Source organism: Phyllostomus hastatus, unplaced genomic scaffold (assembly GCF_019186645.2).
Source record: "Phyllostomus hastatus isolate PE091 unplaced genomic scaffold, TTU_PhHast_1.1 phas_scaffold_501, whole genome shotgun sequence".
Lineage (NCBI taxonomy): Eukaryota > Metazoa > Chordata > Mammalia > Chiroptera > Phyllostomidae > Phyllostomus > Phyllostomus hastatus.
In genome coordinates this window covers 140,117-162,445 of record NW_025334033.1, presented here as the reverse complement: position 1 = coordinate 162,445, position 22,329 = coordinate 140,117, and the positions used below count along the sequence as shown (strand labels likewise).

General features: G+C 39.8%; 2 protein-coding genes across 2 annotated transcripts; one reads left to right on the top strand and one right to left on the bottom strand.

Moving 5' to 3' along the window:
• Positions 1-1,394: 1,394 nt before the first annotated feature.
• LOC123808672 (olfactory receptor 10G2) lies at positions 1,395-2,351 on the bottom strand. The gene has a single exon (XM_045823463.1). It carries the CDS (start codon positions 2,349-2,351, stop codon positions 1,395-1,397), a length of 957 nt encoding a protein of 318 aa, XP_045679419.1.
• Positions 2,352-20,368: 18,017 nt separating this feature from the next.
• On the top strand, positions 20,369-21,310 carry LOC123808504 (olfactory receptor 1509). Its single transcript, XM_045823186.1, has one exon. The coding sequence runs from the start codon at positions 20,369-20,371 to the stop codon at positions 21,308-21,310; it is 942 nt and encodes a 313-aa protein (XP_045679142.1).
• The last annotated feature ends 1,019 nt before the right edge of the window (positions 21,311-22,329 follow it).

Genomic DNA, 22,329 nt, shown 5'->3' with positions numbered 1-22,329 from the left:
GTGTAGTCCAGCTGATGACAAGTGGCCTTATAAAATTCGAAGGACTATAGGAATGCAGGGAGAAGGAGATAAATTCTGACTAGGAGACTCAGAAAAATTTTTTGTAAGAATAAGAGCTTTTCCTGGGCCAAGAAGGAAGTACAAAATATCAATTTACCAATTTAAAGAGTATTTTTGATATAGGAATATCTTAAGTAAAGGCTAAGAAGCCCCAAAGAAAGGAGAATGTTTAAAGAATGGCAGGTGGCCCTGGCTGATGTGGCTCAGTGGATTGAGTGCTAACCTGTGAACCAAAGGGTTGCCAGTTTGATTCCCAGTCAGGGCACATGCCTGGGTTGCCAGCCAGGTGCCCTGTAGGGGGTGCAAGAGGGGCAACCACATATTGGTATTTCTCTCCCTCCCTTTCCCTATGTCTAAAATAAATAAATAAAATCTTAAAAAATTCAAAGTTAGCAGGTAAATTAATGGGGCCAGGAGGGAAAAAAGAGGTAGCAATATCTTAGGAGATAAGGTATATTAGGGTCTGACTGTGGAGGACTTTGAATTACAGGCTATGAGGTCTTGCTTTATCTGCCTAATGCAGTGGAGAGCCAGTGAATATTCAGTGTTTTCAGAAAGAAAACTCTGATAGTGATATGGATGAGGATGGGGATGTCAAGGGGACTGCTTAGAAAGCCAGAGAGACATTCCTGAAACAGAGTGAGTAGAATTTGGTTAACTACTGTATGAGGGATAGAGAGGGCCTGGAAGGAAACACAGACAATCCACCCACAGATTCACACCAAGTGCTATGCCTTGGTGTGGGCAAAGCAATCCTGAATGTCTAGGGCCTTGGGAAATTAGGCATGAAACAAATGGATGAAGGGAGATGAGACAGCATCATGCTGGTTTTCCTCAAATTCACCTGGAATAATCCCCTTTACTCCTAGATAAAGCATTTATTCTTCATAGTTGACATTTATGTAGAATGTGCTTTCCCCAAAAGATAGGTCAGAAAGTGTAAAACAGTCCTGGCCAATTTATTGAGGATAAATGTAACAACAGAAGCTTCTTTTTTTAAAGAAATGTTTTATTTATTTTTAGAGAGAGGGGAAAGGAGGAAGAAAGAGAGGGGGACAAACATCAATGAGTGGTTGCCTCTCTCGCACCCCCTACTGGGGGCCTGGCCCACAACCCAGGCATGTACTCTGACTGGGAATTGAACCTGCAACCCTTTGGTTCACAAGCCGACATTCAATACACTGAGCCACACCAGCCAGGGTGAGAAGTGTCTTTGTAGTAAAATTACATTCAATTAAGTTTAAACTAACATCTAGTTGTTGAATGCTTACCACATGCAGCAGTAGCTGAGAAGAGCATAGCAATGGAGTTGTAGGTAGTTCCTTAGCCTGCAGTTACTTATTTTCTCTTGCAGTCCCTCGACCTGCTATTACTCTTTTTAGAGCAGACTTTACTTCCTTGTTCCTCAGTGTATAGATGAGTGGGTTCAGTAATGGAGTGACAATAGTGTAAAACACAGCCACTGCCCCATCCAGGGGACTCTTGGAGCCTGCCCTGAGATAGATGAAAATACAAGGGACATAGAAGACTGTGACCACAGTTACATGGGAGCCGCAGGTGGAGAAGGCCCGCCGCCGCCCATCTGCAGTGCGTATCTTCAGGATGGCATGGACTATGTTGGCATAGGAGAGTAGAATTAACATGAAGCAACTGGCAGCCACTACCCCAATGTCCACAAAGGTCACAAGCTCATTGACAGTTGTGTCAGCACAGGCCAGCCTCAATACTGCAGGAATGTCACAGATAAAGTAATCCACCTCGTTGGGCCCACAATAGGGCAGGCGGAAAGTCAGAATGGCTTGGATAGATCCATGGATGGAGCCAGCCACCCAAACTCCAGACACAAGGATGGTGCATAACTTACCATTCATGAGCATGGGGTAGTGCAGGGGCCGGCATATTGCCAAGTACCTGTCATAGGCCATCAAGGTGTAGAGGAAGCACTCAGTGCTACCCAGAAAGTGAAAGAAATACAGCTGAGCCACACAGCCACCAAATGGGATTGCTTTGTTGGCAGGAGTAAAATCCAGTATTACACGAGGAACAATGACTGAGGAGAGCCACATGTCCAGGAATGAGAGCACACTCAGGAGAATGTACATGGGGCGAGCATGCAGCGTTGGGTCAGCCCACACAGTGAGCAGAATGAGCAGGTTCCCCAGCTGAGTCAGGATGTAAATGATGAAGAAGACCAGGAAGAGGAGGGTCCTCAGATTTGAGGGGTGAGGTAAGCCCAAGAGGATGAACTGTGTCACCACGGTGTCCAGTGATGTGTTTACAGTCTTTCCCATGTCTTTCTGTAGTCTGCTAAGATGAAGGGTGAAGTCAGACAAGGGCAAGACAACACAGGGAGGTGGTGAGAGAATGCTTTTGTCTGATGAATAATGCCTAAGAGTTCTGACAGAAACTGAATAGTAGTAAAATAACTTTTTTAAAGAGGTGGGTGTTACCATTAGCTATTTTGGTTTACTTGATAAGAGAAACAGTGAAGAGGCTAGTTTCTTTCCCAGATGGATGGAAACTTATCTATGGGGAAATACTTAGAAGTGGAATTTGACAGATTAAGGAACTGAGTGAGAAGGACTTAGAACTCTAAGCAAAAAGTGTTCACCAAAGAGGGGCTAATGCTGAGGCTGAGCAGTGTGGAATGCGTATCCCACAATTACTACATCTACTTTCCCTCCCCTTACCATCATTGCAATGCCTCCTCTTTGCCCTCAGCTAAAATCCCATCTTCTCATGCTGGCTGGTGTGGCTCAGTGGATGGAATGCCACCCTGCAAACCAAAGGGTCGTGGGTTCAATTCCCACTCAGGGCAAATGCCTGGGTTGCAGGTCAGGTCCCCAGTAGGGAACTCGAGAGTGGCCACCACACATTGATGTTTCTCTCCCTCTCTTTCTCCCTCCCTTCCCCTCTCTAAAAATCAACAAAATCCAAAATAAAAAAAGTAAATAAATAAAATTGCACCCATTCACAATAGTGTGCAAAAAATTATTATCTGGCCCTCACCACTCCAACACATCACTTTTACTCAGCACCCTCAGCCCGTACAATTCTTTGTTATTGCTGAAATGCGCAGGACTCCTTTGGGCTTTCTCAGTAGCGTGCTCCTGTGCACAGGCTGCCTTCTCTGCTTCCTCACCTACATAATGCTCCCTTCACCACATGTCCTTTAAAAAGGCTTTCCTGATTCCCAAGAACCATGCTTACACTTTCCAGAGTGTGTATCACACTGTGTTGCCATTGCCTAAATCCTTAACATATCCTTCCTTAGTCATCCATCTCACACTCTACAAGTGATAATTATTTTCTGAATCACTGAATGGCTGATTGAATGGATGTCACCAAACCCTACTGATCTGACACAGTGCTTTTTTCTCTGCTTGATCTTTTTTACCAGACTCTTGGCACACCTGGCTGGTGAGGGACTATCTCATTCTTACGCAATATGTGTCTAGTTTTATTATAACAAATGAAGTGGGCATTATGTTTTTTTATTGCTCCAGGATATTATTTATATTGATTGATAGATTTATGTGGTCCCATGGTTTAGGTTGGATTTTCTGGTATATAGTTACAGATGAATTATTATTGTTTATTATAAAAGCATGGATTAATGCAGGAGTAGATCTTTACTTTGTGTGATATATATGCCTAGAAAGAATTTGAAATACCTAATTCAGATAACCACAAAAGATAGAGGAATAAAATGTGCTCATCTCATTCCTTTTGTTGAATATCCACACACTAGGGTTTGAGATCCAGGCATCTGTCACTTAAGTATAAAATATCTTTGTAATTTAAATGACTATTTTCAGGAAGCAATTAAAATGGTAACAGCATAAATGCAAATAATGTGTAAGTATTCGTATGTTTGCCAATTTAATCTCCATCAGAAAATTCCAAGAGATTTTTTATTGGTTATTTTCTAAGATTACTTAATTCCTATATTAACATTTAACAGATATTGACAGCATTAATAATACTTAATATAGCTGTCTCTTCAGGGTCCATAGAAAATGTGAAGCATGCCCTTCGTCTACAAGGATAGAAGAAATACCAGATTTTTACTGCATGAGATTCAGAGTATAGGAGCACAATTTATTCGAAAATGGATGGGAAGACTAGTTTCTATTTCTTTAGCAAGTCTATAGTAAAGAGATAGAAAGAGTTGGGATTAAGATTATGCATAAAATATTACTAATGAGTGAAAGTAATTTTTTGTCAATAGAGAGATATAATATCAGTGTATTTCTACTTAGGCAAATGATAACATTGTTGAAATATTTTATAAAAATTAATTGTACATCAAATGAGATAAAACTGTACTACTGGGGGAATTATTTGAAAGATTTTCATAATGCATATTTATTTACAGTGAAAACGTTTTCCCTAATTTATCTGCTTTGCCTGTCTTATTTTTCCCTTTTTTGTGCATAAATATGATTCTGTACAGAAGGTGAATTTTTGGAGAGAACAGTCCCTCTCCATAGTCCCTGTTGTTCCCCCTTCTCCTTCTGCTAGATTTATGTGTCACTATGTAAATAATTTTAGTATATCTACCCTGGCTAATTAGATAGGCAAGTTACTTTATTTTAAATTTTTATTTTTTATTATTATTTTTAATTCTTAACCAAAGATATGTTTATTGATTTCAGAGAGAGTGAGCGAGAGAGAGAGAGAGAGAGAAAGAGAGAAGCATGGATGTGAAGGAGAAACATCTATCAGTTGCCTCCTGTATGTACCCCAGCCAGGGATTGAACCTGCAACCTAGGATTGTGCCCTGAATGAGAATTGACCCCACAATCTTTGGTGTATGGGATGATGCTCTAATAAACTGAGTCGCCCAGTCAGGACAAAGTATTTTAAAATTTTCCAAGTTTTAGACTATTTGATGTTGCTAAAATCATGTAAAATAGTTGGAATTTAAATATGAAAGCTCACAAAAATAGCCAAGGTTCCAATCAGTATAGAAAGTATCCAAAAACAAGGTCCCAGTGACATTAGAGGATAAACAATACATGTTTAGAAAGCGATTATCCCGGAAGCGCTAGGGAGAGGCAGTGGGGACAGGGTGAAAGGTGGTGCTGAGAGGATGAGGGCAAGTTGGGGTGCTGCCAAGAGTGCTTTTCAGAAAACTCCATAGAGCTGTGGGGTCATGGAATAGGCTGCTTTCTGTGCACCCTGACCTCCCCATCAGGCCAGTTTGGTGTGAGAACATCCAGCTATTTGAAACATTTGATTTCTACAACGAACTGTGGGACCTGGGCTGCCAGTGAACAGCTATGAGATCCCGAAGGTGAGGGATAAAGACTGGCCCAGTGTTGTGTGAGACAAACTAGGATGGGACTGCTATTTACTCTTAGGAGAAGGCCCAACCCAAACCTGTTTCTGGAAATATTCCTTTTCCTTCACATTCATTCACTGTTACACACCCTGGTGGAGCTAGGGCAGAGTTAGGGAAATGGACAGAGTTTGGGGTGGCCTAGACATATTTTATTTCCTTCCACTACAGAATGTTCTTGCCTTTCTACCAAGTTTAAAGAAAAGAGCTTGCATAAGAAAAAGCACTTAGTATCCTTTTCACTGGAGAAAGAAAAGTTTACCTGTTTGGCTTGCGTTTGCAGAGTTACCAAAGAATCTTCTTCACAACCTCTATGACTTTATCACTGCCCAATCTGGCCCTTTATCGTTGCACTAGAGAAAAAAAAAAAGAGGGGAACTGAAAAGAAAATAGTGTTAAGATTTTTTGAGTCATTTTCTCATTATAAAAAAGGAATCCATATATTTGGAAGGAAGTAACTTAATTCTAGCAGTTTGGTAAGGAATTGAGGAAAAGACTGGTTAAATTAACATTTGAACCAAAGAACAGAAAATTTTAAGTTTCAAAATTAGTGACTTCATTCTGAAAGGTGCTGGTCTTAGGACTCTTTCTCCATCTTTTTAGACTCCTATGCACAGAGCTGAGAAATTGTGCAGGAGGCTGGCTGACTTTGAAAGGATGGTCTAGCAGAGAGAGAGATGTCCTTCAGAGATTCAGTTTAGCCAATTGTGCAGGGCTCCTGTGTCTGTTTTGGGAAGGCTTTAGAATTCTGTTAGCTCCTGGCTGGTGTGGCTCAGTGGACTGCATGCTAGCCTGAGAACCAAAGGATCACCAGTTTGATTCCTAGTCAGGGCACTGGCCTGGGTTTCAGGCTAGGTCTCCAGTGGGGGGTGCATGAGAGGCAACCATGCATTGATGTTTCTCTTCCTCTCTTTCTCCCTCCTTCCCCTTCTCTAAAAACAAACAAACAAACAAACAAGTAAATAAATAAATAAATAAAATATTTTTAAAAAAGAATTCTTTTAGTAGTTTACCTGGCAAATAAATATTCAGAATCTCTGACAGTGTCTGTCTTTCAGGGCTCTTTGAAGAAAGCGACTTTTATATTGCTTGAGTCATATTTTACATTTGTTTTCATCACCTGTTGCTTCTGTTGCTCCAAATAAAAGAAAAAATAAAACCCCAGTGTCAAGAGATTTGAAGAACAATTCTAACCTCAGGAGAAATTCTACTCTAAAGTGTTTCTTAATGAGATCTTCCCTACCCAAATCCTTATTATTTTGTTTTGAGAGAGAACATTTCTAATAGACCCCTGGAAGTTAGGCTGTGGGGAATAACCTTATTTATTGTTTGTTTCCCTTGGCTGGAGTATAGGCTTCACGAGAGGAGGTCGGTTTGCTCACTGTGGACTCCCCTACACTAGTACCTTGCCTGGCACAGAGGCAGGGTCTGGAGAACAACTTGGGTAAATGAATAAGAGAAATTACCCACATTAAGCACTGTGGGCAGAAAAAAAGCTGTGCTTTCAAATATGCACTTCCAATTTAAAATTACTAGGAATTGATTTGATATCAAACTGATTCTCATATCTGTGTGCACATACAGTGTCAGTAGCCTTGGGTATTCATTTATTTATCTTATAAAAGTTAATGTTAGTCTGCCCTGTCCAGCAAGCGTGGCTCAGTTTGTTGGAGTGTCATCTGGTCGACTGAAAGTTCGCAGGTTTGATTCCTGGTCAGGGCACATAGCCAGGTTTCGGGTTCCGTCCCCAGTCAGGGTGTGCATGAGAAGGTGGTGAGTAGATGTTTCTCTATCACATTGATGTTTTTCTTGTTCCCTCTCTTTGAAAGCAATGAAAAAAAATGTCCTCAGTGAGGACAAAAAAAAAGTTAATGTTAATCTGAGTAATACTGGGAAACTGGTTAGAAGTGAAGAAATGAAGCCTGCAGTGTGATATAAGCTTCAGGAGCCTTCACAGTAAGATGATGGAACTGGACAAAGACTGCATGAATCCTTTTATTTGAAAATTACTAAGGAGGATCAGCATTTGGGGTGTGTGTGTTTAACATTGCAAAGCTACATCTGGCCACAAGATGGCAGTATTAATTGTGTTACAACCAAGTACTATACTGTGTACTATGTGGAGCAAATAGAAATAGTTAATGCAGAGGGCCCATGAGGGATATAAATTCCTGTAGCAAAAATACTATAGGTGAGGGGTACATTAGCTTGGGAAAACTAAGTGTGAAAGAGATAATTTCCTTCTGTGGTAATTGGGAACAGTATGAAGTATGGCTTCCTTTCTTCCTTCTTTCCTTCCTTTCTTTTCTTGAATTTTTCACCTCTTCTTCCTTTCTTCCCATTTCCTTTTTTCAAGTTCTCATTTTGTTATATAAAAAGTGACAAGTCAAATGAAACAGAGATGTGAAAAAAGGTTAACATTTTCACCATTTTCTTTAAATCTCAACCTTCTGAAGTAACTAGTTTCCTTTCCTGTTTCACATTTCTTCCTCTATATTCATGCATATATTGTATTTCTTTAGATATTTAAAAAATATCTTGCCCTGGCTGGTGTGGCTTAGTGGATTGAGTGCGAGCCTGTGAACATAAGGAACAAGTTTGATTCCCAGTCAGGGCACATGCCTGGGTTGTGGGCCAAGTCCCCAGTAAGGGGCACATGACAGGCAACCACACATTGATATTCTCTCCCTGTCTTTCCCCCTCTCTGCCTTCTCTCTAAAAATGAATAAATAAATAAATAAATAAATAAACCTTTAAAAATCATAAAAATGTCTTATTGACTGTTGGAAGATACATAAGTGGTGGAAAACATCTCCCATCTCTTCAGTAATTTCACAAAAATTACTACCATCACTAGCACACATACACACACACACACACACAACATGTGCACAGAAAGAGAAACTCATTATAGAGAAATTGACCACTTCTGCCTTTGCTTTATATCATTTTCCCATTTCTCATCTCTGTTCTTTGCACACAGTTCTGTTGTTCAATATTCACAGAATCACTTGGACTAAAACCCGTGGATTCACCTGCAGAAAGTATTCATGTAAATACACTTGAATAAGGGAACCCAGAGCAGCTTAGGGGGAAGCTCAAAGTCACCCATTCAGGAAAGGAGCTCCTCCCCTAGTGTATGTTCTGGGGTTTGCATCCAGATTGAACTGTGTCCCTCACCCACAGGAAGGAGGCAGTGACCTGCTGGCTCCAGTGGTTCAGGAGCAGGATGCAGTGTCTGGCTCATGGTGTCCTGCTTCTGATGTGGGGAGTTTTCCTTCTTTGTGTTTTTGTGACAATGGGAGGTAAGTCTCAAGTTAAATAGCAAACATAGTTGGGAATTTTCAAAATCATTTTCTTACGGCGAAATTAAATGGTTGCCACTTCTCACACTTTTAATAAAAGAATCTTTCCTCATATGCATTTTCCTTGTGTGGTGCTGTCTTTGTCCTCATCCCTGTCCTTGTCCTTTTCCTTCTCTTTTTTAGCACAGTTTATTTCTATCTAAGGAACTTTTCTACCAAAGGCAGATTTTTGTGACTGCATGGAAACGAACCTTTTAAATACTGATGTAGCTTCCAGGAGTGCTGCCTTGGTAACAGTCACGTGTCTTCTCACAGGCACAGCGGGACAAAGCGTTCAGCAGCCTGCTGAGGTGACAGCTATGGAAGGTACCTCTGTGCAGGTCAACTGCAGCTACCAGACGTCTGCATTCAACGGGCTGTTCTGGTACCAACAGCGTGATGGTGGAACACCCATATTTCTCTCTTAACACGTTCTGCATGGTTTGGAGAGAAGAGGTCATTTTTCTTCATTCCTTAGTTGCTTTGATACATACAGTCACCTTCTTCTGAAGGAGCTGCAGGTGAAAGACTGCCTCTTACCTCTGTGCTGTGCTTGACACAGTGACTGTGAGGCCCCTTCAGCTGCACCAAAATTCAAAGGCAGCCAGGCAGTGAGAAGTTGTATTTCCTGAGTGTATGCCTGCTCTGGGTTAAGACAGGGATTTTGGAACCAGACTGCCTGAATTTATGGACCATTTTAAGAGCACCCTTTCTTGCACTGTAATTCTCTTATATTGTCTTCAAATTTTCAATGAAGTTTGTTAAACATTACATTATTACTGTCAACTAGGTTTAGAGAATGAATAATTATTACTGTTGCTTTGTTCCCAACCAAGACAAAGCTGACCAAAGCGTAGAAAGTCAAATTGTAAGTTATATGAGAATCAAAATTGAGGGCTCCTCAGGTTAAAATAAGAAATAGTCATATGTTACATAATTTGTTTGGTATCAAAGATTAAACAAGATTATCTTTGGGTGAACTTTTTTTTAATCCTCATTAGAGGATTGTTTTTAATTGATTCTAAAAAGAAAGAAACATCGATGTGAGAGAGAAACATTGATCGGTTGCCTCCCCTATGTGCCACTATGGGAGAATGAACCTGTAACTTAGGTATGTATGTGCCTTGACTGAGGATCAAACCTGCAACCCTTTTGTTGTATCAGGTGATACTCCAACCAGCTGAAGCACCCAGTCAGGACTCTTTGGGTAAACGTTTGAGATAGAATTTGAATGGACATAACTGTGTTAGGAAGCAATCTAACATTATGAATCAAAGCCATTAAAATATTCATATTCTGTTTACCGGATAATCCTATTTTTGAACTCCGCTTAAAGAGAGGCAAGTTAGAAAAGAGGGTTAGGGTTAGAGACTTGGGAGTTTGGAGTGCTTATATAGTATCATTATTCATTAGAGTAAAATATGGGCAACAGTCTTAAGTAAGTTATGATCAAGGGAGCATGTTAAAGGTATATTAGTTTTCTGCTGTGTAACAAATTATCACAGCACCCATATATTCACTTAGATCTGTAGGTTAGAAGTCCAGGCAGTTTCAAGTGTTCCCATGCTTAGGATATCACAAGTCAAGGTGTTGGCTGGCTGAGTTCTGATCTGGAACTAAGGGCCTTTGTCCAAGTTCATTTCTATTATTGTCAGAATTCAGCTTCTTGTGCTTGTAGGACTGAGGTCCTCATTTTCTTGCTGTTTGTGGGCTTGGGGCATCTTCAGCTCCCTAAGGTCACCTGCATTCTTTCTCATGCAACCCCCTACATCTTTAAACCAGCAACAGCACTTCAAGTCTTTCTCATGTTTGGAATCTTTTGGCTTCATCTTCTGCCTTCTTCTTCTGCCACAGACATAGAAAATTCACGTACATTTAAAATGTCATGTGTGGACTTCTGGTCAAGGTAGAGGTGTAGATAAACATGGCTCACTTCCTCACACAACCACATCAAAATTACAACTAAAGTATAGAGCAACCATCATTCAGTACCATCAGAAATCAAGATGAATGGAAGTCTGACAACTACGGAATTATAGGAACCACATCCATCCAGACTGGAAGGAGAGGTGGAGACATGGAATGGGCTAGTGCTACACTCATGTGTGGTGGATAAAAATTTGGGAGGGGTATCTCAGGAGGGAGGGGTTGTAGCCTCACACCAGGCCCCCAGCCCAGTTCCAGTGCCAGAAAGATGAGTCCCCATAATTTCTGGCTGCAAAAACCAGCTGGGATTAAGCTGGTAGAAGAAACTTGTAGAGCCTCAAGCAGTGTCTTAAAGAACCCACACATGGACTTATTCAGACTTACTCCCTCTGAGCTCCAGCACTGGGGTAGCAGCTTGAAAGGCACCAGTGGCATTAAGGGAAGAAGTGAATTTCTGGCTTCAAGGCAAGAGCTGGCAAACAGCTTTCTCCCAGACAGAATGGAGAGGAGAGGCCACTGTTCCTTTTCTGAACCTTCCCTCAGAAAGCCACAGAGCAGGCAGTCAGGTGCCATATCTGAAACTTCTTCAACCTGGCTAACACTGTTTGCTCCACACTGGTGATTTCCTGAGGCTCACCCCACCCAACTTACAAGCCTACCCAGGCAAGCTATTAACAGTGGCTGGCGCTGTTGGACCTGGCCTTTGGGATCGTTTTCCCACTCCTTATTATTATTATTTATTTTTGCCTACTCTCTTTGTTCTGTGGCTCTAATAATTGCATGGAGGACCCCTGTTATGTAGGTAGCATTTATAATGGGTATGGCCTGCTGTGTGATTATTGCCTAGTATTGGTGGAACCCCACCAGGGCCTATAACATTTGCGGCCCCATACTCTTTTCTCCTCAATGTCAAACTCCACATACAGTCTCTCTATCTCTTACACCACAAAGGTGGATACAGGTTGTATTATCTTTCAGTATTTCATTCCTTTATTACTTAATAATATTCCATTTTGTGGGTGTACTAAGTTTTGTTTATCCATTTGACAATCGATAGACATTTTGGTTGTTTTTACTTTTTGTCTACTTTGAATAATGCTGCAGTTTGTGTACAAGTTTTTTTTTTTTTTAAGATTTCATTTCTTTATTTTAGAGAGAGGGGAAGGGACAGAGAAAGAGAGGGAAAGAAACATCAATGTGTAGTTGCCTGTCTCATGCCCCCTACTGGGGACCTGGCCCAAAACCCAGGCATGTGCCCTGACTGGGAATCAAACAGGTGATTCTTATGTTCTCAGGTCAGCACTCAGTCCACTGAACCACACCAGCCAGGGTATGTACAAGTGTTTGTGTGGACATGTTTTCAATTTTCTTGAGTATTTGAGTGAATTTTCTGGGTTATGGTAACTCTGTGTTTAACATTTTGAGGAACTGCTAAATTGCACCATTTTACATTCCTATCAATAATACACGAAGGTTCTAATTTCTTCACATCCTTTTTGACACTTGCCATTGTCTTTGAGTTAAGTGATTACAAAGAATATGAAGTAGTGTCTCATTGTGAATTTTATTTTTACTTCCTTGGAGGTCAATTGTGTTGAAAATACATTCATGCATTTATTGCCCATTTTTAAGTTGGATTATTTGTCTTTTTATTGTTGAGTTGTAAGTGTTCTTCATATATTCTGAATATAAGTTAGACCATTTATATTTAATATAAACTGATGGGTTTTGGTTTACATCCACCATTTTGCTGCTTGTTTTTTATCCTCATTTTTTGTATGTTTTTTTCTTTCTGATTTGGATTAAATTTTAAAAATATTTTATCTCTACTATTGCCTTATTAGCTATGCCACTTTATTTTAGCTGTTTCTCTAGCATTTAGAATATGAGTTCAGTCTGGAAAAAGTCAAGCCACTATTAATATAACTGTAACAGGGTGCAGCCAAGAGGGGAGCCCCAAATAGGGATTTGGAATGGGGTCCAGAACTCAAGGTGTCCAGGAAATATTATAAAGATGTATAGGATATTCTTACCCTCACCCCCCACAGGTGTGAGTTGGGGGAAGAGACACATGGAGCAGGGCCATTGAGAGCTGTTTTGCATAGCAACAGTTTTGCAGCTAACCTCTGGCATGGTCATTTAACATATCTATAACCTTTAACTGGTTTCAAAGATATGTTAAATAGCTGTGGCCAAGTTTTGCGCCAGGGGAAGGGAAGTGACTTCCACCTAAGTCATAACTGGGAGGCAACTCCCCCTGGTTACAGCACCTGCCGGAGAGCTTGGAGATGATTGGCTCCATGCCATAGCGCCACACCTGCCCAGACTCACTATGGCAGCCCAGTAAAGCTGGAAGGATATGGTAGTGCTGACAGGTGTAACCAATTGTAGGAGGAGTCAGAAATGGGGTTGCAGAGGAAGATTGGTGCAGGGATTTAAACCCACACGTGGCAGCCATTGAAGAGAGAATCACTTGGCTTTGGCCAGGGTGGGGCTCCCCCTCAGCCTTGGTGAGAGTGAGGACCATGTGGCTTTGGGGTGTTCCCTTTTGCCATGTGACTTAGAAAGCAGGAGAGCCTTTGCCTAGAAGAAAAGGGGTAAAAGGACTCTTGCTGGTGGTCCATAAGAAGGTGCTGCATGGTTTTGGATTAGCTTCAGGTCCTGGTGGTGACACAGCTGATGGTGCTGGGAGCCTGAATCACGGACTTCTGCTTCTTTCCTGGGATACAGTACCCCAGACTAGGGCAGAGGGAGAAGGAAGGACTGTGTGTGTGTCTGTGAGTATCCTAAAAGACTTTAATATTTTAATGAAGACATTGGGTCAGTACTTTAAGTCTGTATAGCTTTAAATAAACATTTCCTTTCCTTTTCACAAATCTCTGGCATTGAGAGATGTCTTTCCTCTGGTGGCCAGCATAATGAATCTGGTGGGGGGTCCTTTCGGTAATAGTGTATTGTACCCCACCCTTGGCCCTGTTCTGTAACAAGAATAGTTTGCATGACATTGACATAACCTGGCAGACAGAAGAGTAGACTGGAATGTGTGAACAATGACAACTTCACTGTACTAGTCAGTGGGGTTGGTAGACGTTGCTGAGTGAGCCTGTGTACTGTGTGGCCCTGAATTCAAAATGACTGAGTGAGTAGAGCAACGAGTCTACATGAAATTTTGCATTAAGGTTGAACATTCCTCTGCAGAAACTATTCTGATGATTCAGAAGGCCGAAGCTGTGGGCAACTGGTGATTGGCAACTTCGTGACAATGTGCCCACTCATGCATGGGGTCTCGTGCAGAGTTTTTTAAACAAAACATCAAATCACCCAGGTGACTCAGTCCCCCTACAAGCCCAGATTTGGCAACCCGAGACTTCAAGCTTTTACCAAAACTAGAATCACCTTTGAAAGGGAAGAGATTTCAGACCATCAATGAGATTCAGGGAAATGTGATGGGGCAGCTGATGGTGATTGGGAGAACTGCGTGAGGTTCCAAGGGGCCTACTTTGAAGGGACTGAAGTGTCATTTTTCTATTTACAGTGTTTCTTCCATCTTGTATCTTCCTCAATAAATGTCTCTATGTTTTCATATTACATGACTGGATACCTTCTGGACAGACATGTATATATCTTTAATGTGGTATACCATCAAATAATATCATACCACTGCCTGTATAATATGAGTCTTTCAAAGTACTGTTTTTTACCAGCATTTTTCTTATTGTTTTTCTATATTTTACTCCTGCATGTCATAGATCCACTATGTATTATTATTTTTTTTTTTGCTTTAAGTGGTCAAAATTCTTTTAAGGAGATTGAAAAACTTGCTCTGGCTGGTGTGGCTCAGTGGATTGAGCACGAGCCTGAAAACTGAATGGTTGCTGTTTGATTCCCAGTCAGGGCACATGCCTGGGTTGTGGGCCAGGTCCCCAGTTGGGGGTGAGTGAGAGGCAACCAATTGATATATCTCTCACACATTGATGTTTCTGTCTTCTTCCTTCTTTCCTCTCTCTCTCTCAAAATAGATAAATAAAATAAAAAACCTGACTGGTTACAAACCTCCTTATGTTTTTCCTTAGTGAAAGAGGCTACCTCATGCAAATAGTCTGTAAAGTGTGGATTATATATATTTTTTGATTTCAACTTTTATTCAATCAGTAGAAAGACAAATGAGGAAGGGTTGAGTCAGATATTTCTGGACATTAAGTTAGTTCTAGGCTACATATTGGTTGTTTTGGGAGTTCATGGTTTGGTACCGGTTTACTGAATATTCCTGGGTGAGGTTTCACTTGCTACTGGCTATTGAATCCCTGGCGTGTATTGCAGTGGTTAGTACAGCAGCTAAACAAACTGATGTCATGCTAATTGCCAAAGTTTGGAACTCTTCCATAGTTGGAGGCTGCTGGTTTATTGTCCACTTATTAAATCGTTAAATGAATGAGATTAATTACTGGAAATTCAGTGAAACAGAAAACTTTTAATAATACCCCTGAGTATTCATTGATGACAAATTCAGTTATAGTCATTCGGTGATCACTTCAAAATCTTATGTCAGGTAGATAAAAATCCCTGTTTTCAAGCCTGAAATCCACTGTGTACAGAATTTTGTGATCCATGATTTTACAGTCTAATCTTCTATAACATGTTATAAGAGGAGAAATGAATCATGAGAGGAGTTATGGGAATTTATGGTAAGTGTTTGGAGTCAGTGGAAAATCTATTTGCAACAAGCAAACCTTTAAAAATGAGCCAGAGTTTAATAGTTACTAGCTTAAGTTGATTGGATTATAGGAGTATTCCTTTCTTTCTGCCTCACCTTTATTGTTAGTTATTTAAGGTGGATGTTGAGGGAGGGAGAGAGGACATAGTGAAATCTTCAAAGGAACTTTATCCCTTGAGAGTGATAAATGAGCAGTGGTCTTCTTATATACCTAAACTTTTCTAAACCTAAATCACATTCCCATCTTTAAGATTATTACAAGGAAGGTAGTTGTAGTAGTCAGGGTTCTCCAGAGAAAAGTAATCAATAGGCTCTATCTATCTATCTATCTATCTATTTATCTATCTATCATCTGTCTTATCAATCATCTATCTATTCATCTCTCTATATCTATCTATCATCTAAACTATTGATCAAAATAAATTGTTTGTATAGGGAGAGAGAGAGATTTATTTTAAGGAATGGGCTCATGAAATTGTGAGGCCTGGTTAACCTGAAGTTTTGAGGGCAGGCCAGCAGGCTGGAAACACTGGCAGGAGTCAGAGGCAGAATTCCTTCTTCTGGGAACCTCAGTCTTTTCTCTTAAGGCCTTCCACTGATTGTATTAGGCATACCCATATTCTGCAGGGTAATCTGCGTTACTCAAAGTCTACTGATTTAAATTTGAAAAAAACAAAGCATTTGAAAAAACACCCTTACAACATCTAGACTGGTATTTGGCCACACAAATTTTTTTAAAGACTTTATTTATTTATTTTTAGAGAGGGAAGGGAGGGAGATAGAGACAGAGAGAGAAACACCAATGTGCGGTTGCTGGGGGTCATGGCCTGCAACCCAGGCATGTACCCTGACTGGCAATCGAACCTGCGACACTTTGGTTCACAGCCCGTGCTCAATCCACTGAGCTACGCCAGCCAGGGCTTGGCCACACAATTAAATACCATACTTAGCCAAGTTGACAAGGAAAATGAACCATCACAATAATTATAGGGATAAAATTATTACTACTTTCCAATGAAAATAAAATCAAGTTACTTGCCCAAGGGTACTCAGAGATATGATAGATATATTCATTAAAGGAGTAAAAAGAAACAAAATCCAAATTTTTAGATATATTAACTCATAAAATAGGTCTTCACTCAATAATGTTTATCACTTCAGCAGGAGAGCAATAGAACCAAGACTAACTTGCTTTGATTTGACACAACTCCTTATAAATTTTCATACTTTATTTTCTCCCCAGCTTTATTGAGGAACAAATGATACATAAAAGTTGAATATATTTAAGGTAACAGTGTGATGATTTGATGTATGTATGCATTGTGACATGTTTACCACAATCAAAATACGTTTTTATTCTCATGTTACAAAATTTTAAGTTTAAAGTTGATATCAGGTCATATGTCTTAAAGTATGCCATTTATTTATATTAACTAAAAATACTTTTCTTCTATAATAAATGTGTTTTGGAATAAGTTCAAATATAGTTCTACAGTGCCATGGTAATTACTAATTAAAATAGAAATGGCAAGTAGGCTTAGTTCTGCCATACTTGGCTAGAGAATGACAAAGGTGTCGAAAAGGATGCATGCAAAATTACAGAGAATGAAAGATTTAAAAAAATCCAAGGGGCAACAGTAAAAGGGTGGAACTATTTAAACAGAAAACCAGTTACCAACGTCCAAAGCAGAGATTTTTTAAATTTTGTATTTAAAAATATTTTGTTTTCCTTAATTTATTTCAGGAGGAATTATGAAAGACATGGGTTAAAGAATATGAATCAGCTGAATTATCCCTGCACAATAGGAGAAAACTTGTGAGTTTTACCACCTCTTTCCCTGCTTTGCCTGCTGTGCTTGTTGTGGGTTTGCACATGTGTGCACGTATGTTTATGGTGTTCAGCAAGACTCGATCTTAATCACTTGTTTGATATGTGACATGAGTGTGTGGTGTTTAGAAGTTTAATAGAAGGCCTTTTAACTTATGAGAATTATTTTAACCTCTCCTTTGTCTTATGACTCACTACTTCTTCATTTTGTTGCTTTCTATGAGGGTACCTATACACACACATCACATACACGCACATTCTCCAAGATTCCTCAAAATGCCTAGGGTTCTGACTTGTCACCTTTTAGATTTTGCCATAGCACCAGTTTCTTTTTTTCTACTTATTAAAAAAGTCATAGAATTATGAAGATTTGGGGTTGGGTGGGATCAAGACCAGCACTTCCCCCTTTCTCTTTGCATTTGAATCCCTAGCATGCTTTCTGGCTAAGCACTCATAAAACTTTATAGAGCAAATGTAAAATATGACACAACCTTCGGAAGAAAGAGTGATTCTCTTCTACTAGCAGATGGTCATTCAGTCTTTGTTTATTTGTTGAAGCTAGGCTGTGATTATTACCACCGAAGAAAGCGTGTCCTTTTTGTATTCTGAAAGCCAGTATACAGATTAGATTTGTGCCTTTCTGGAGGAGAAATGGAACACCACAGCTGAGGAACAAGAGCTCTGTTCTCCTGGGCTTCCTTACTCTGTGTCACTCTCTGGAACATAATTTACCATGACTACTTTCTTGGAACATATGGGAGAGATGCTGTTGAGTGCTTTCTCTGTGTGCAGAGAGGAGGACACCATTTAGCTCTTACCTTAAAAACAGTGCTGGCTGCTGTGGTTCAGTGGATTGAGCACTGGCCAAAGGGTCATTGGTGTGAGTCTCAGTCAGGACACACTCCTGGGTTGCAGGCCAGGTCGCTGGTGGGGGTGCTTGAGAAGCAACCACATATTGATGTTTCTTTCCATCTCTTCTAAGTCCTTTCCCTTCTGTCTGAAAATAAAAAAAATAAAAAAAAATTTTTAAAAATCAAACAATTCTCACCTTTAAGACCCCAGAGCAACTTTCTTTCTTTTTTTAAACTTTATTTTTAAAATTTTATTTATGTATTTTTTGAAAGAGAGGAAGGGAGGGAAAGAAACATCAATGTGTGTTTGCCTTTCTTGCACTCCCTTCTGGGTACCTGGCCTGCAACCCAGGCATGTGCCCTGACAGGGAATTGAGTCGGTGACCCTTGGTTCAAAGGCGCCTGGCACTCAGTATACTGAACCACACCAGTCAGGGCAAAAACTCTTTAGATTTCTTCCTTCCTTCCTGTGTCTTTGTTTTTTTCTCTCTTTCTTCCCTACCTTTCTCTCTCCCTCCCTTCCTTCTTTCCTGGTTTGCAATATATTCATAATATGGTCTTTTTACTTAATATATTGTTGACATCCCATGAAAATAGCTTGCAATCTTGGCTGTACATTGGAATCAACAAGGAGCTTTAAAAGTACTGATGGGTCTGAATTAGTTGTTTGGAATGAGTACTGGGCAGCAAAATTTATAACCACCACCCTCAGACATTGAAAATTACCACTTCAGTATGCATAGATCCAACTCATTCTTTTTTTCCCAATATATTTTATTGATTATGCTATTAGAGTTGTCCCATTTCCACCCTTTCACTCCCCTCAACCATGCACACCCTCTCCTACCCACATTCCCCCCCTTTAGTTCATGTCCATGTGTCATAAGTCTTTAGCCCAACTCATTCTTATTAACAGCTATATAATATTGTGGTTGTACTAAAATTAATTTACCTATTTCTTTATTGATAAATATTTAGTTTATTTTTAGTACCATGTTTTGCTAGAAATATTTAAAAGATTTAGCCCTAATTGCAGATTCCTTTATTTCTATGAAATACAGAGCGGATCAAAAGTAGGTTTATACCAGTTTATATGGAAAATAATACAATAATTGATAAATAATAATATGAAAATAAACTCTATGTTTTGCTTACTCACAACTGTAAACCTACTTTTGCCCTACCCTGTTCAGTCCTAGAAGTGGGATTCCTGGGTTCGAGCTATAAGCATTTAAAATTTTGAAAGGTACTGCCATATTATTTATTAAAAAGTTCTTAATGATACCTTCTTCCATTAGCAGTCTACAGCCTGCTTACACCTTTGCCAATCTGAAGAGAGACAAAAAGTACTTGGTTGTTTTTTTCACCTACTTCTGAAGTTAAGCATCTTTTCATGCATATTTATTTATCATTTGCATTTTCTGATTTCCCTCCAATATTTGTTATCTTTCCTTTCTTGCCAAATTTTAAGAGATCTTTGAATGATAAGATATTGTTCTTTTTTGATTAGATGGGTTACAATATTTTCTTCTAGTCTACTATATGTATTTTGAAAACTTACATGGCATTATATATATTTTAAATTTTTGAGAATGTGTAAACAGATTTTATCTCAATTTTTATTCTTCATAACATTTCAGTATTAGCTGCATACAGATCAGTTCAAGTTCTACTACATTTATTCAGGTTTCAAAAAAAACGCCATTGGGATTTTGATGGGGAATAGAAAAGCCCTGTGACTGTTATTTTAAATAATGCTGTAATTAATATTTTCTTTTTTTTTCTTTTTTCCCAAAGATTTTATTTATTTGTTTTTAGAGAGAGGGGAAGGGAGGGAGAAAGAGAGGAAATGAAACATCAGTGTGAGAGATGTCAGTTGGTTGCCTCTTGTATGCCCCCAACTGGGAACCTGACCTGCAATCCAGGCATGTGCCCTGACTGGGAATTGAACTGGTGACCTTTTGATTTACAGGCCTATAATCATTCCACTGAGAAACACCAGCCAGGGTGTATTCTCATAAGGCCCAGTTATCTCATCTGCAAGACAGGATCAAACACGCCTGTGCCATGATGTAGTTTTGGTTAAATGGAATGGTGGATGTAAAGTGCTCCTGATACATGGTGGGTAAATAGCAACAATTATTATTAGATTGGTCTTAATTATATAAACTCTAAAATATATATATAAACAATTCAGATAGGAATAAAGAGTCACTTCAGTTAGTTCCATTCTATAATATTAAAGCTAAATTTGTTTTTTTTCTCCACCCGCACCCTAAGGTCCTTTGGAAAACTCAGTGGATGGATACATTAAACCAAACAAGAGTGACTGAATTTGTCTTCTTGGGACTTGTTGATAACTGGGTACTGAAGATACTGTTTTTCATGGCATTCTCAGCCACATATGTGCTAACTCTATGGGGGAACATTCTCATCCTGGTTACCATAGTCTTTACTGAACGTCTCCATATCCCCATGTATTTCTTCCTGAGCAATTTGTCGTTTATTGACATCTGCCACTCATCTGTCACTGTGCCCAAGATGCTGGAGGGTTTGCTTTTAGAGCGAAAAACCATTTCCTTCGACAACTGCATTGCACAGCTCTTCTTCCTACATCTCTTTGCCTGTGCTGAGATCTTTCTGCTGACCATTATGGCCTATGATCGATATGTAGCCATCTGCACTCCATTACACTACCCCAATGCGATGAACATGAGGGTCTGCACACTGCTCGTCCTTGCGCTCTGGTTGGGGGGCACTGTTCATTCTCTCGTGCAGACCTTCTTGACCATTCGTCTGCCTTATTGTGGCCCTAATGTTATCGATAGCTACTTTTGTGATGTGCCTCCTGTCATCAAGCTGGCCTGTGCAGATACATACCTCACGGGAGTGCTGATGGTGTCCAATAGTGGGACCATCTCCCTCACCTGTTTCCTGGCTTTGGTCACCTCCTACACAGTCATCTTAGTTTCTCTGAGAAAACAGTCAGCTGAAGGCCGCTGGAAAGCCCTGTCTACCTGCTCAGCTCACTTTATGGTGGTTGTCCTCTTCTTTGGACCATGTATCTTCATCTATACTCGGCCTGACACCAGCTTCCCCCTTGACAAGGTGGTATCCGTTTTTTACACAGTGGTCACCCCTTTGCTGAATCCCCTGATTTACAGCTTGAGGAATGAGGAAGTAAAAATTGCCATGAAGCATCTCAGACAGAGACAAGTTTTTTTCATCAAATCATGTACATGATGGTCTTGGGATTGCAGATATAATTATGGCCAAATCTTGAATCAGAGAGCAAAAGTAAAGAAACAAAAACATTAGGTGAAATGGCAGGCGGCAGGGCAGGCTTTTGCATCAGAGAGAGGGACTGTTAACTGTTACTTAATGGGGAAAAAAACATGGTAGGACATGTAAGGAAAAAGAACCTGGAAACATTTAAAGAAGACTTCTGATTTCACAAATAAAAACACAATTTGGGGCATAGACTCATTTTCAGGAACAGGTATAGTTGAGAGAGAACTATTTTCTTGATTTGTGCTGTTCTGTGGGTTATTGATTCTGAGAAGCTATAAATTATGCATGTATATTATACAGTTTAGTGATTTCAATCTTTAAAAATTTTTTTTTATTGTTATTCAACTAACTTTGTCCCCATTTTCTTCCCACCATCTCCTCCATCCTATCCATCCCTACTGCCAACATTCATACCCATACATAGCAACTCCTACCTACCTTTGGCTTTGTCCATGGGTCCTTCATACAAGTTCCCTGATGACCCTTTGCCTTCTTTCCCCTGTTACCCCCCTCCCCCTCTTTTCTGGTTACTTGCTCTCAAATATATTTTCAATATGTTTAAGCCTTTACTTATTTATATTGAATTACATTTTTGTACTTTTCATAGTAATTTTATTTTGACAACTTCAAGGTTGATATATATAAAGTATGCATTTTAAAATAAACCTAATCAAAGTAAAATTTAATTACATAAAAGACACCAATTTTAATTGTAAGTTTTTTTTAAAGTTAATTTTGACCCCAAGGGGCTAACAATTTTTCATTCTGTATATCTTAACACACGTAAGTCTTTTTTTTTAAAGATTTTATTTATTTTTAGAGAGGGAAGGGAGGGAGAAAGAGAGAGAGAGAGAGAAACATCAATGTGCGGTTGCTGGGGGCCATGGCCTGCAACCCAGGCATGTGCCTTGACTGGGAATCGAATTTGCGATGCTTTGGTTCGCAGTCCCTGCTCAATCCACTGAGCTATG